Source organism: Lutra lutra, chromosome 3 (assembly GCF_902655055.1).
Source record: "Lutra lutra chromosome 3, mLutLut1.2, whole genome shotgun sequence".
Taxonomy (NCBI): Eukaryota; Metazoa; Chordata; class Mammalia; order Carnivora; family Mustelidae; genus Lutra; species Lutra lutra.
Window position 1 is genome coordinate 131,870,224 of NC_062280.1, and position 16,027 is coordinate 131,886,250.

At 35.9% G+C, this 16,027-nt stretch overlaps 1 protein-coding gene across 13 annotated transcripts in view; it reads left to right on the top strand.

The window, feature by feature from the left end:
- Nucleotides 1–16,027, top strand: part of NBEA (neurobeachin) — a 677,938-nt gene that overhangs the window by 203,668 nt on the left and 458,243 nt on the right. For all 13 annotated transcript variants that reach the window (XM_047723145.1, XM_047723148.1, XM_047723152.1 and 10 more), the window contains 3 exons: nt 5,691–6,707; nt 8,427–8,644; nt 12,114–12,267. In XM_047723145.1, coding sequence (XP_047579101.1) covers nt 5,691–6,707; nt 8,427–8,644; nt 12,114–12,267 — 1,389 coding nt within the window. The remainder of the gene's footprint in view (nt 1–5,690; nt 6,708–8,426; nt 8,645–12,113; nt 12,268–16,027) is intronic.

Sequence of the window (16,027 nt, forward strand, 5' to 3'; positions counted from 1 at the left end):
ATTCGAGGTCTTTTCTGGTTCCATATAAATTTTAGGATTATTTGTTCCATTTCTTTGAAAAAAATGGAGGGTACTTTGATAGGAATTGCATTAAATGTGTAGATTGCTTTAGGTAGCATAGACATTTTCACAATATTTATTCTTCCAATCCAGGAGCATGGAACATTTTTCCATTTCTTTGTGTCTTCCTCAATTTCTTTCATGAGTACTTTATAGTTTTCTGTGTATAGATTCTTAGTCTCTTTGGTTAGGTTTATTCCTAGGTATCTTATAGTTTTGGGTGCAATTGTAAATGGGATGGACTCCTTAATTTCTCTTTCTTCTGTCTCGTTGTTGGTGTAGAAAATGCAACTGATTTCTGTGCATTGATTTTATATCCTGACACTTTACTGAATTCCTGTACAAGTTCTAGCAGTTTTGGAGTGGAGTCTTTTGGGTTTTCCACATAGAGTATCATATCATCTGCGAAGAGTGATAGTTTGACTTCTTCTTTGCCGATTTGGATGCCTTTAATTTCCTTTTGTTGTCTGATTGCTGAGGCTAGGACTTCTAGTACTATGTTGAATAGCAGTGGTGATAACGGACATCCCTGCCGTGTTCCTGACCTTAGCGGAAAAGCTTTCAGTTTTTCTCCATTGAGAATGATATTTGCGGTGGGTTTTTCATAGATGGCTTTGATAATATTGAGGTATGTGCCCTCTATCCCTACACTTTGAAGAGTTTTGATCAGGAAGGGATGCTGTACTTTGTCAAATGCTTTTTCAGCATCTATGGAGAGTATCATGTGGTTCTTGTTCTTTCTTTTATTAATGTGTTGTATCACATTGATTGATTTGCGGATGTTGAACCAGCCTTGCAGCCTTGGAATAAATCCCACTTGGTCGTGGTGAATAATCCTTTTAATGTACTGTTGAATCCTTTTGGCTAGTATTTTGGCGAGAATTTTTGCATCGTGTTCATCAAGGATATTGGTCTGTAGTTCTCTTTTTTGATGGGATCCTTGTCTGGTTTTGGGATCAAGGTGATGCTGGCCTCATAAAATGTGTTTGGAAGTTTTCCTTCCATTTCTATTTTTTGGAACAGTTTCAGGAGAATAGGAATTAGTTCTTCTTTAAATGTTTGGTAGAATTCCCCCGGGAAGCCATCTGGCCCTGAGCTTTTGTTTGTTTGGAGATTTTTGATGACTGTTTCAATCTCCTTACTGGTTATGGGTCTGTTGAGGCTTTCTATTTCTTCCTGGTTCAGTTGTGGTAGTTTATATGTCTCTAGAAATGCATCCATTTCTTCCAGATTGTCAAATTTGTTGGCGTAGAGTTGCTCATATAGTATGTTCTTATAATTGTCTGTATTTCTTTGGTGTTCGTTGTGATCTCTCCTCTTTCATTCATGATTTTATTTATTTGGGTCCTCTCTCTTTTCTTTTTGATAAGTCTGGCCAGGGGTTTATCAATCTTATTAATTCTTTCAAAGAACCAGCTCCTACTTTCGTTGATTTGTTCTATTGTTTTTTTGGTTTCTATTTCATTGATTTCTGCTCTGATCTTTATGATTTCTCTTCTCCTGCTGGGTTTAGGGTTTCTTTCTTGTTCTTTCTCCAGCTCCTTTAGGTGTAGTGTTAGGTTGTGTACCTGAGACCTTTCTTGTTTCTTGAGAAAGGCTTGTACCGCTATATATTTTCCTCTCAGGACTGCCTTTGTTGTGTCCCACAGATTCTGAACCGTTGTGTTTTCATTATCATTTGTTTCCATGAATTTTTTCAATTCTTCTTTAATTTCCTGGTTGACCCATTCATTCTTTAGAAGGATGCTGTTTAGTCTCCATGTATTTGGGTTCTTTCCAAATTTCCTCTTGTGATTGAGTTCTAGCTTTAGAGCATTGTGGTCTGAAAATATGCAGGGAATGATCCCAATCTTTTGATACTGGTTGAGACTTGATTTAGGACCAAGAATGTGATCTATTCTGGAGAATGTTCCATGTGCACTAGAGAAGAATGTGTATTCTGTTGCTTTGGGATGAAATGTTCTGAATATATCTGTGATGTCCATCTGGTCCAGTGTATCATTTAAGGCCTTGATTTCCTTGTTGATCTTTTGCTTGGATGATCTGTCCATTTCAGTAAGGGGAGTGTTAAAATCCCCTACTATTATTGTATTCTTGTCGATGTGTTTCTTTGATTTTGTTATTAATTGGTTTATATAGTTCGCTGCTCCCACGTTAGGGGCATAGATATTTAAAATTGTTAGATCTTCTTGTCGGACAGTTCCTTTGAGTATGATATAGTGTCCTTCCTCATCTCTTATTGTAGTCTTTGGCTTAAAATCTAATTGATCTGATATAAGGATTGCCACTCCTGCTTTCTTCTGATGTCCATTAGCATGGTAAATTCTTTTCCACCCCCTCACTTTAAATCTGGAGGTGTCTTCAGGTTTAAGATGAGTTTCTTGTAGGCAACATATAGATGGGTTTGTTTTTTTATCCATTCTGATACCCTGTGTCTTTTGATTGGGGCATTTAGCCCATTAACATTCAGGGTAAGTATTGAGAGATATGAATTTAGTGCCATTGTATTGCCTGTAAGGTGACTGTTATTGTATATTGTCTCTGTTTCTTTCTGATCTACTTCTTTTAGGGTCTCTCTTTGCTTAGAGGACCCCTTTCAATATTTCCTGTAGAGCTGGTTTGGTTTTTGCAAATTCTTTCAGTTTTTGTTTGTCCTGGAAGCTTTTAATCTCTCCTTCTATTTTCAATGATAGCCTAGCTGGATATAGTATTCTTGGCTGCATGTTTTTCTCGTTTAGTACTCTGAATATATCATGCCAGCTCTTTCTGGCCTGCCAGGTCTCTGTGGATAAGTCTGCTGCCAATCTAATATTTTACCATTGTACGTTACAGACTTCTTTTCCCTGGCTGCTTTCAGGATCTTCTCTTTGTCACTAAGACTTGTCAATTTTACTATTAGGTGACGGGGTGTGGACCTATTCTTATTGATCTTGAGGGTGATTCTCTGAACCTCCTGGATTTTGATGCTTGTTCCCTTTTCCATATTGGGGAAATTCTCTCCAATAATTCTCTCCAATATACCTTCTGCTCCCCTCTCTGTTTCCTCTTCTTCTGGAATCCCAATTATTCTAATGTTGTTTCGTCTTATGGTGTCACTTATCTCTCGAATTCTCCCCTCGTGATCCAGTAGCTGTTTGTCCCTCTTTTGCTCAGCTTCTTTATTCTCTGTCATTTGGTCTTCTGTATCGCTAATTCTTTCTTCTGCCTCATTTATCCTAGCCGTCAGAGCCTCCATTTTTGTTTGCACCTCATTAATAGCTTTTTTGATTTCAACTTGGTTCGATTTTAGTTCTTTTATTTCTCCAGAAAGGGTTTTTATATCTCCCGAGAGGGTTTGTCTAATATCTTCCATGCCTTTTTTGAGCCCGGCTAGAACCTTGACGTTCGTCATTCTGAACTCTGGATCTGACATATTACCAATGTCTGTATTGATTAGGTCCCTAGCCTTTGGTACTGCCTCTTGTTCTTTTTTTTGTTGTGAATTTTTCCGCCTTGTCATTTTGTCCAGATAAGAGTATATGAAGGAGCAAGTAAAATACTGAAAGGGTGGCAACAACCCCAGGAAAATATGCTTTAGCCAAATCAGAAGAGATCCCAAATCGTGGGGGGGGAGAAAGGGGATAAAAAGAGGTTCAGAAAGAAAGAAAAAAAAATTAAAAAAAGAAAACCAATAAAGAAAAAGTATAAAAAGGAAAAAAAATATAAATATATATTAGATAAACTAGTTAAAAAATGTTAAAAAAGAAAAGGGTAAAAGTTAAAAAAATTTAGCAGAAGAAGAAAAAAAATTGAAAAAGAAAAGAAAAAATAATAATTTAACTGCAAGGCTAAAGAATCATGGAGAGAAAGCCATGAGTTCCGTGCTTTGCTTTCTCCTCCTCTGGAATTCCGCCGCTCTCCTTGGTATTGAAACTACACTCCTTGGTAGTTGAACTTGGTTGGTCCTGGCTGGGTTTCTTGCTGATCTTCTGGGGGAGGGGCCTGTTGTAGTGATTCTCAAGCGTCTTTGCCCCAGGCGGAGTTGCACCGCCCTTACCCGTGGCTGGGCTGAGTAATCTGCTCGGGTTCACTTTCGGGAGCTTTTGTTCCCTGAGCGCTTTCTGTAGAGTTCCAGAGGACAGGAATGAAGATGGCGGCCTCCCGGTGTCCGGCCCGGAGGAGCCGAGAGCCCGGGGCCCCACTCCTCAGTGCGCCCCCAGAGAACAGCGCCCAATGACTCCCGCCACCCTGGCCTCTGGCCGCGCTCCGAGCTGACCGAGCCTGCGACTGGTTCAAGGTAACCCCGAGCTGAGAGTCACTCCTCGGCTCTGTCTCTGTAGCCGGCTTCCCCGTTCTAATACCTGTGAGCTCTGCGACACTCAGACACCCCTGATCCTTCTGTGACCCTGCGGGACCTGAGGCCACGCTGACCCGGCGTGGGCTTCACCCCGGTTAAGCCTCTGGAGCGATGTCCCTCAGCAGAACAGACTTTTAAAAGTCCCGATTTTGTGCTCCGTTGCTCCGCCGCTCGCCGGGAGCCGGCCCCTCCCCCCGCGGTCTATCTTCCCGTCGCTTTGGATTCACTTCTCCGCCAGTCCTACCTTGCAGAAAGTGGTTGATTTTCTGTTTCTAGAGTTGCTGTTCTTTTTCTCTTCGATCTCCCGTTGGATTTTTAGGTGTTTGTAATCTTTAGATAAGCTATCTAGCTGATCTCCCGCTACCTGAAGTAGTCTCAGCCTGCTACTTCTCCGCCATCTTGACTCCTCCCTGTATATCTATATTTTAAATGGTATCTGATCTGGGTAAGAAAGAGTAGTGGGTTACAATAAACAATTGTGCACTTTATATTCTATAACATTTCTCATTATGTGTAGCCATAGAAAAAGCATGGGTGTTAGACTCCAGGATCATGTCCTGAGGCTGGAGGCAGAGTGAGCTGCCCAGGCGCCCCTACTGTTTTCAATTTTAGAAGAGCTTTTTTTATTTCTGTTAAAACTTACATATTACAATATATTGGCACCTTTTATCATTACATTAACGAATTTTAAAGTAGTATTTTATAAGAAAAAACATTGCATTTTTATGAAAAATATATATCATAATTATTTTTAAACAAGTCTATGTAAAGTAACCAATTATAGTAGCTTATATAAAGATAAAATTGTGATGTTTTAACAGTTTAAAATGTATATATTTATAGATATGTGATTTTTAAAAAGTCTTAAATATTTTAAGACTATGTTGGAAATAGACACACATGTGAATAATAGATGCTGAAAATTGATATAGTAATAGTACTTTGGATATTATGTATTATTAGCTGATTTTCTGTTTTAGCTGAACTCAAATATGTAAGAGTTCAACTGACAGGGTAGAGTAACATTGGTTAGGGTAACATTGAAATAATCTAGAAGAAAAGATTGCTGTACTTAAAATTTTAATGTTGGTAGTTTACAGATCATATAATAAGTCATATCTATTTTTGATGATTATTTCCAATTACTTAATGGAACTTATCTTAAAATTAATATGTACTACTTTTGAAATCTTAAAATTTTGATACTTTTTCTATTATCATAACTTTATTTCTATTTTTTTTTTTCTTCTCGGTATGTATATAAAATGCCTTAATTTTTTCACTTATTCCTAAGGTCACTTATGAAGCACATAAGGAATACCTAGCCAAAATGTATGAAGAATATCAGAGACAAGAGGAGGAAAACATTAAAAAGGGAAAAAAAGGGAATGTGAGCACCATCTCTGGTCTTTCATCACAGACTACAGGAGCAAAAGGTGGAATGGAAATTCGAGAGATAGAAGATCTTTCACAAAGCCAGAGTCCAGAAAGTGAGACAGATTACCCTGTCAGCACAGATACTAGAGACTTGCTCATGTCAACAAAAGTGCCAGATGATATTCTTGGAAATTCAGATAGACCGGGAAGTGGTGTACACGTGGAAGTGCATGATCTTTTAGTTGATATAAAAGCAGAGAAAGTAGAAGCAACAGAAGTAAAGCTCGATGATATGGATTTATCACCGGAGACTTTAGTCGGTGGAGAAAATGGTGCCCTTGTGGAGGTTGAATCGTTGCTGGATAATGTGTATAGTGCTGCTGTTGAAAAACTCCAGAACAATGTACATGGAAGTGTTGGTATCATTAAAAAAAATGAAGAAAAGGATAATGGTCCATTGATAACATTAGCAGATGAAAAAGATGAACTTCCTAATAGTAGTACGTCATTTCTCTTTGATAAAATACCCAAACAGGAGGAGAAACTTCTTCCTGAACTTTCTAGCAATCACATTATTCCAAATATCCAGGATACACAAGTACATCTGGGTGTTAGTGATGATCTTGGATTGCTTGCTCACATGACTGGTAGTGTAGATTTAAGTTGTACATCAAGTATAATAGAAGAAAAAGAGTTCAAAATCCATACAACTTCAGATGGAATGAGCAGTATTTCTGAAAGAGACTTAGCGTCTTCCTCTAAAGGGTTAGAGTATACTGAAATGACTGCTACAACTCTGGAAACTGAGTCATCTGGTAGCAAAATTGTACCAAATATTGATGCTGGAAGTATAATTTCAGACACTGAGAGATCTGACGATGGCAAGGAATCAGGAAAGGAAATCCGAAAAATCCAGACCACTGCTACAACGCAAGTGAGTTATCCTAAATGAGTTCTAAAAATGCATTGAACAGGTAGCAAGTTGTTAACACTACAGCTGTAAGAGTCATTTCTTACCAGTTACACCATGTTTATACTTAATTATAGTATTGTAGTAATATATGGAGTCAAATAGTGTGGTAGAGACATTTAAGATACCCGAATTGTATTTCGAGCTCTGCCATGTTTTGTCTGTGTAACTTGGCTGAAACTCTCTGGGCCTGCATTTCCTTATACAGTACAAGAGGTTGTACTCTATTAAAATATGACCTTTTAGGGCTTTACCTATTCTGATATCTTACGACTCTGTGACTAAATTTACACATTTTGTACTCAAGATCTTCATTCTGAATACTTGATTAATTTTAACCTTTTAAGCTTCAGACCCAACCTTGTTCTGAAAAGAGGACTTGGAGCCCAGATTGAACTGATAAATGAAGGGGAAGGGAAAAGGGAACTGTTATTTAGCAAGTGCCTACTATGTTCCAGGCACTGTGCTTGCTGTATGTTTTCAGATTTAATCCTCACAACCACCCTGTGAGGTAGGTAATTGGCTAAGAAAATTTGCATTATTAGCAGTGAGAATTTTCTTTACAACGACATGGCTAGGAATCTGTTATGAGAAAACTAAAGACTCTTAGGTCTGGCAGTGAGGAAATGTTAGTGCTGCAGTTCTGGCCTCACCAGCATAAAGCTAAAAATAGATGATGTTTTCTGATATGAATTTTAATTGTGGAGCTTTGAGTTTTAAGACTACTTCCTTATTTTCTAGACTAAATTACCTTACGCTTAAGAGTTGAAAAATACTTTAACCCTTAATGATTTGTTTTTTGGTGGTTTTCCAGGTTTTCTACTCACCTTTAATGTCCTCAAAGACAAAATTAACATGTTTCCATTAGAATTATAAAGAGTAAACCATACCTTTCTTTGTACTCTAATGATAGTATTATGTTCTGTGTTTGGAAAATAAAAACAGAAACAAACAAAAAATATCTTCTGTGTATGGGAAGGCTATTTTAATTTTTTTTGTTGTTGAATGCTATTTTCCATTTTTTGTGGCAGTTGTACCACAGTGATAACTGGAAGGGAGTGAAAATACTGCATTAGGAGACTTAAAAGAAAGGAAAGCGTGGTGCATTGTTTTTCAACATGATCATCACTGGGCTTGCCTGGTTTTCATGTAGAGTTTGTAGCCATTTTCTGGTTTTCTAACTTATCAAATAGATGTACTATTTTTCTAAATTGAAGTATGGTGAATGAAATAGACTTTTGAATTAACTTGAATCAGTTCAAGTAATATTTTTTTTAATCTTGTGTTTCCAGTTATAGTTAGTTGGTGACATATATCCAGTACATTTCAATTTGAGTTATATGCTTTCTTTCCTAAGGAAGAAATGTGGTCTAATATGAAGACTCCATAAATAGAAGTAAAGAGGACTTGGTTTTCAATGTGAACCTTGGTGTTGGAACTGAGGTCTTTGAATGCCTTGCCTAATTTTTGAAACAGCAAAATAAAAGTAATCAAAGTGGCCTCTTCGGCTTAAAAAGGTTTCTGTCCAGGGAATCACCAGATGACTAATATATGTAAAATATATTAACTTACAAAAGTAATATGCAAATCTTTACTCACTCACTCACTTGACTATACCTGCTGTTTTCTTTTGAGACGAGACAGTTCTTTCAGTCTATAAAAGTTCACCTTGTCTTTCTCTAGGCTGTTCAGGGCCGGTCTATTACACAGCAGGACAGAGATCTCCGCGTCGATTTAGGATTTCGAGGAATGCCTATGACTGAGGAACAGCGGCGCCAGTTCAGCCCAGGCCCACGCACTACAATGTTCCGTATTCCTGAGTTTAAATGGTCTCCAATGCACCAGCGGCTTCTCACCGACTTACTATTTGCATTAGAAACAGATGTACATGTTTGGAGGAGGTAGAAATATTTTTCTTAAATAAGGCAGCTTTCACTTAAGAAAATGAATATTTTAAATTAGTGACATCAGTTGATCCATAAGGGAATTATATCACTGAATAATCTTAAAAATTGAACTTATTAAAAATCCAACATTGAAATTTTATATAGAAACATGAATATTTTCACAAAGGTTATAACGCCTTGGACTCATATCAAAGGTAGCCAAGAATTTAGGCTTTAGACAATTAAAAAGCAAAATTTTGAAATCTGGTATTGCCTATTCTCTATATAAAAGAGATTTAACAATAACAATAGAAAGGTTCAGTTTTTGTTCAAAGCTGTTTCCACATTTTTATTCATTTTCTGTTAAAATTAATACCATATACTAAATATATTCTTGGCAATAAGATTATAGCATATAGTGTTAAAATAAAATCTAGATCACCTTATGGCATCTATTTTTAGAGCCTTTACCCTTAAAGTAGTTAGTATCACTTCATATATAGTCACTTAAAGAAACAGTCTACATAAATTAAATCATCACTTAAGGAAAACAAAGTCTGCATAAGTTAAATCATTACCTTGCCTCACTTTCTGTTAATTTTCTAATAGCAAATATGCAACAAATTAAGCAGTTATGAGAGTATATCATTTGTATGTGCATGCACATAAATTAGGAAGTTGACAGCTGTAGCAATACCCCACTGTCCTTGATTTAAACAGTCAGTAGCATGGTCTTCTCTGGACTGAAGGAGGCTTCTCTCCTTCTCTTAATTTTCCTTCTGAGATTCAAGGTGGCTAATTCACCTTCCAGCACCAGTTCGACATAGGAAACTTGCCCAAACTAGAAGGCAGGGGCTCTTCTTCTTCCTCCTTCATCCCTTTCTTCATTCCTCCTCTTCCTTTTTTCCCTCTCTGTCTCCTCTTTTTTCTTCTCCCCACTTTCTTTTCCTTCTTCTCTGTTCTTTCCTCGTCTATTTTTCCTCTACTTTTCCCCCTTCCCACCCCTTACTCCCCCTCTTCTTTTCTAAAAGAAGTTCCTCAAGAAATCTCCCCCTGACCTCTCATGTGCCAGCAGTCAATCACCAGCAAAGGAGAAATGGGGTAATAATGACTGGCTTATATAGAGCAATACTGGTTAGTAACCTACTAACTAGAGAAAGAACAACCTTTCCTATACCTGATTAGCTCAAAAATAGTACAAAATCTGGATTGTGTTGGCAGGGAAGAAGGAATAACTATTATCGAAAAACAATCAGTGTCTGCCATAAAATGTTTTTACTTCTAAATTTTATTAGTTTGTCCTTAGTCTACTTATGTGATAGAAACAATGGTCTTTCCATTGCTAGTGCTGTTATATGTTAAATTACCTATGGATACTAAATAAGGAAACTAGAATACAATGAAATACATTACTATTAATATGACTATCAGTGGAGATGTATACTGTAACTTACTAATTAGAATATTAGTAGTCCCCAAATGAGAGCTAGTCCACTTTCCTTCCCTTAACATAGGATGGAAACATAACATGCACACAGATACCATGTGTCTCTGTTCTCTTTCATGAGCTCTCTTAGAATTCCCCGAACAGAATTTTACTTAATTTTTTTAGATTTTATTTTTATTTATTTGAGAGAGAAAGAGAGCATATGCACAGTCGGGTACAGGGAGGGGCAGAGGGGGAAGGAGAAAAGCGGACTCCCCACTGAGCGGGGAGCCTGATGTAGGGCTCCATCCCAGGACCCTGAGATCATAACCTGAGCTGAAGGCAAATGCTTAGCCAACTGAACCACCAGGTGCCCCTAATTAATTTTTTTTAAAGATAGCACTTATTTTTAGGATTGGGTAAACATCTTGACATCTAAGATGTCATAGATGATAGTTTACAATTGGAAGGAGTGAGAATCAATTGACTTAATTAATCATGCTGAAGATTGAGTATCAGCTATACTGAAGATTAACTGATATCTGGCATTCCATTCAGTTGCTGATGCTTTGTCTTCAGAGAATTTATCCTTAACCAAATCCAAACCAAGCATCCTTAGACAAGCATGTTTTCTCCTCTTGCCACCGTCATGTATATGAAAAGAAGAATGAGGGGCGCCTGGGTGGCTCAGTGGGTTAAGCCTCTGCCTTCAGCTCAGGTCATGATCCCAGTGTCCTGGGATCGAGCCCCGCATCGGGCTCTCTGCTCCGCAGGGAGCCTGCCTCCACCTCTCTCTCTCTGCCTGCCTCTCTGCCTACTTGTGATCTCTGTCTGTCAAATAAATAAATAAATAAATAAATCTTAAAAAAAGGAAGAATGACTGATTATTTTTGCTGTCAGTAAGATGCATCATGAGCAATGGAAGGTCTTTTCCTTATTGCAGATACCGTGAACATTACTTAACTTCACACACAAGGAGAAGAAAGTGGCCACACACCTAGTGAACTAATGCTGAGTCCTTGGAGTGAATGAAGCCTCAGTTAGTTTCACTATCTTCTTGACTGGATCTGTCACAGTGTTTAAGTCCTATAGCACTTTGCCCTGTTTCCAAATTGGAGTAGCCACTGCATACCAGATACCACTGATTTCCTATAAAAATAGGGTGATGAGCTTTCTTTTCAGTCTTTCCTAAAACTGAATCTTTTGGTTGACGGAACTGGCTGTTAGCATCAGTACGGAAACCAACTGGCAGCTTTCCTTGACGAACCCTTTGACACATGGACACCATTTCACGTCTACAGCTGTTTGTGGGATGTTGGGGAAAAAGTGAAACTTCAAAATTGGAAAATAGACCAAATTTGAGAAAATTGAACAAAAAAGAACAATTGATCATGGAGTAATCACTTTTTTTCCATTAGAAAATAGTTTATATTCTTGACAGACATCAAACTAAAGCAGTGTATTTTTCTGGGTATCTAAGTTGCATGTTTTGTATGGAAAAGCTGCACTGCTGACCTTTAAGATCTTTTTCATTTTTTTATTCAGTAAGTCCTTGAATTTTTACTGATTTATTTATATTTCCCTAACATGTCACTTCTGTGACTAGCAGTACACATTTTCAGTATGGCTGGTCACAGGTGGGGCTGTAATCTGGTGATAAACAGAAACTCCCTGAAAGGTAAACTTGGAGTTAATTATCCAGTTGTTCTAGATTACCTGAGGATGGTAAATAAGGAAAACTGATTTCAACATAAAATAACCAGCTTTTGTGAAAATAAACTTCAGCTAATTTAAATCAATTGACCTAAATCTGGTCAACACACTTATTTTTAAAGCAGAAACCCCCATTAATGAGTTAATACATTTGGACACAAACTCTGCAAGGATGAATGTTAAGTTTTGGGTAATATGCTATCTCAGTTTTAAATTATTTTCTTTTCTAATAGTTCCATTTTAAATTTGCCTAGCTCTTCAACATTTTTCACTTTTATAAATGTTATAGTTAACTTCTTAAGCTAAGAAAATGTTCATTTATGTTTTGTTTTTCTGCTCTTTTAGCCATTCCACAAAGTCTGTAATGGATTTTGTCAATAGCAATGAAAATATTATTTTTGTACATAACACAATTCACCTCATTTCCCAAATGGTAGACAACATCATTATTGCTTGTGGAGGAATTTTACCTTTGCTCTCTGCTGCTACATCACCAACTGTAAGTACTTTGCTTCCATCTAGTGGTGTATTTTGTAATTACCTGACTAGAGCCTGTCAGTGTTTTCTGCTGTAAACGGATAGATTTTAAGGAGACATATTCACCTAAGGAAACTTCTCCCCGTTTCTTTTTGTCAGTGTTGGGTTTCAGGTATGTGTGTTTATGGAAACATTTCTCTGGTGACTTGATGAGTACTTTTGAAGAAGAGCCATAACTATAAGTGACTTACTTTATTTTCTATATATTGACTATTTCTTCAAATACGTATTATGGTGAATTTAAAATTTTTATTCTGTTACACTTGAAATTCTAAATACAAGCACATGGTTATTGTGTAAGTAGAGTCATAAATCTAAATTTAGAAAAAAGTCATTAGATATGCAAAACCTCATGTGAATTGAAATATTATTTCTAAACTTAGTATTATTTTAAACTATATGTGGAACTTCTACATTCTTATTCTCTGAGATTTAATCTTGAAGCTAGCAAATTGCTTCCAAAAGGGAGCCTAATTTTAATGAATTCTTATTTAAAACTTAGGCATCTCAGAAAAAAAATGTAAATAACATACCATTTTTATGCTATCTGAACAATTTCATAATCCTCAAAAAACTCAACTTTTTATAGACATATGGACTGTAATAACATTTGCATCTGACTTTATCTAGTTCAACATTTATTTAAAAAGTATAGCTGTCTTTCTAGATAAAACATGGAAATCTATTAAGTTTGAAAGGCATTTAACATTACTTATATATGTTTAAAATATAGTAGGTCAATGTTAACTTTATATTTTAGTTGTAGTTCAAAAAAATCTCTGATTTATATATATATTTAAAAAAGACTCCATAGCTGCTTGCTCAGATAGGAAAGAATGTAGAACTCTGTTTAGCGTATTGATTGTGTTCCTGCCACTATACTGGAAACTAATCCATGAGCCCAGAAAGTACTCTCTCCAGAGAAACTGGCCCTTTTGTTAAGATATCTTTTACTTGGTGCAGCAGTGTTTCCAAATTAATCTCTAGTTTTATTACATTATTAACCAGCTTATCTTACGTGATTCCTTTTCTCTCTATAGTTTTTTCAATGCCATCATCCCCAAAGTATCACTGAAATTTAAAGATTGGCAACAAAAGATTGCATGCCCAACATCTTTCCCCCCTCACAGGCACATACACTTTCATTTCACCCGTGAATTTATTCAAAAAGTTGACAAAATCTAGATCAAGAGGGAGAGCAGCAAATGGATCGTCATTATTAGGGCTTTAATGAAATTAGCAGCTAAGCAAGGAAATGGAGCCTGGAAGAAAAATAGTTGATGGTATGTGAAGAATGTAGATATCCTGTGAGATTAATGTACCTACCATGCCTTCTCTTCAGTCTCTGATTTCTCCTGGTGATTTATCCCAAATTCAGGTAAATAGAGAGTTGTTGTCAAAATGCATTCTAATATTAAAACAGGGAGGGTCTTTTTCCCTTCTACACATTAAAAACTGAAAAATACCATTATTTTCTCCTGACATTTTTCTTCATCATATGAAAATTTTTAATATTTTCTAAATAATCATTTGTTATCAAGAAATTTTAAAAGGTTGAATTGAAATTCATTTTATAATATTGTTTTAAAATTTAGTGCAGAACTGAAAATGACTCCTATATAAAATTAGTAGTATTAAAATTTGTATAGGCTTAAAATATTCATATTACTAAATAATCTTCCAATTTTTTAAGCTAAAAGATCTTCATCAAGATAGAGATAATAGGAAATTACCAAAATAAATTGTCCATAAATGTTATGATTTATATACTATTTCACCCCCCAAATTTACTTATTTTTTATTTTGTAATGAATATATAATAAAGATACTGACATTTTGAGGTTTGACTTCCAAAATTATTACCTTTACAGTTTAGACCACTGTATTTTACTGTTTGAAACTGCTTGTTGTTTAGAATATTCCTTTTTTTAAAAGATTTTATTTATTTATTCAAGAGCAAGGGAGAGCATGAGGTGGGGGAGGGAGAGGGAGAAGCAGGCTCTCCACTGAGCAGGGAGCCCTCCATGGGGCTCAATCCCAGGAACCTTGGGATCATGACCTGAGCTGATGGCAGACACTTAGCTGACTGAGCCACCTAGGTGCCCTTGCCTAGAATATTCTTAACAGATTTAGGAATTCAGGTGTAGAAAATCTTTTTCATTTCTATTTCTATATTTCTGTCATTTTGGTTCATTAGCTGATTGTACTTATGCCTCGTTATACAACAGCTGGTTATGTTCTTTGAATAAGTTGCTTCCTTAAAAGAAACACCCAGACGTTTTGTCCCACTTCATACTAGTGCTGATTGCTGAGCATTGTTTTTCTTTACTTAATTGTGTAATATTTGTGCTAAAAATTGTAATGTAGTAGAGGGAGAAAGTTGGGAAAGATGAGATCAAATAAAGAAGAAAATTAGAACTGAATATCTAAAGAGCTTTTTGGTGTAGATTTAACCTATAAAAATCCAAAAGTGAAAAAGGAAGCATTGACAGTATACAGGTTAGCAAAAGGAAACACTGTAATGTAGATGCCATTATAATTTCAATCCTAGAAACATTTGATACTGATGTTTGAGTGATCTCATGATTTTGTTTAGGTTTGTGTAGTTTTAAAAATACTTATGCATTATGAATAATGCAGATGTGTATTTAATGAATAAATATGAATAATGATGGATGGCTGTGACTTGCAAACTTTTTCTGTATGTGTCAGATGATAACTATTTTCAGTTTTGTGGGCTATAATGGTATCTGTCTCAACTACTCAACTCTGCTTTTTTGCAAAAGCAACCATAGACAGTTGCATAACAGAATGTGTGGATTTGTCTCAATAAAGCTTTATTTATAAAAACAGGCAGTGGGGCAGGGTGACTTCTGGGTCATAGTTTACTGACTTCTGACGTAGAGCATAATCCTCAGATAAATTACAAATGTCGTAGTATAATGTTTTAGTGGGAAAGCTATTATTTACTGACCATTGAAAATTCAATAGTTAGGGCTTAAGATAAACTCATTATTTCCTACTAAACAAGAACTTGAATTTTTAGAATTTTAGAAATTTAGAAATTTTAGAAATTTAGAATTTTAATTTTTAAAACAATTTCATTGAACATTGTGGTCATTATGTTCTATTAGAAGATATGTAACTTTTCACATTCAGCCATGCTAATTTTTTGTAGCATTTGACATGTCTAGTGTTGAAATTGTATTAATTTTGAGAGGGTAAGTAGAATGCTAGGTAGTCGTCTTTCTCCATTTTACCAAGGTGAAAGGTGAACAACAACATTAGTTGTATTTATTTCTACTAGCAATAAACATGTGGACACAGGAATTTAAAATATGGTACCTTATGTAATCGTTCAATATGAAATATTTAGTTGTAAATATAACAATAAATATATGATATTTTTATTCCAAAAACTGCAAAGGATGGGTAAAAGCAATCAAAAATGGTCTAAATAAATGGAGAATATAACATGTTTATGGGTTGGAGACTCAACATAATAAAGGTAACACTTGCCCCCAAATTGATACTTAGATGTATCACACTTCCTCTCAAAATCCCACCAAAATTTTTTATAGTTATAAAGACTATTTTTAAAAAAGTTCACAAGGGGTAGTTAAAAAACTTTTGAAAGAATCATTGTATATTAAACGCAGTAATCATGACTGTGTGGTATCTTAGAGAGCTTAGTCGATAGAACAGAACAAAAACACAGAAAT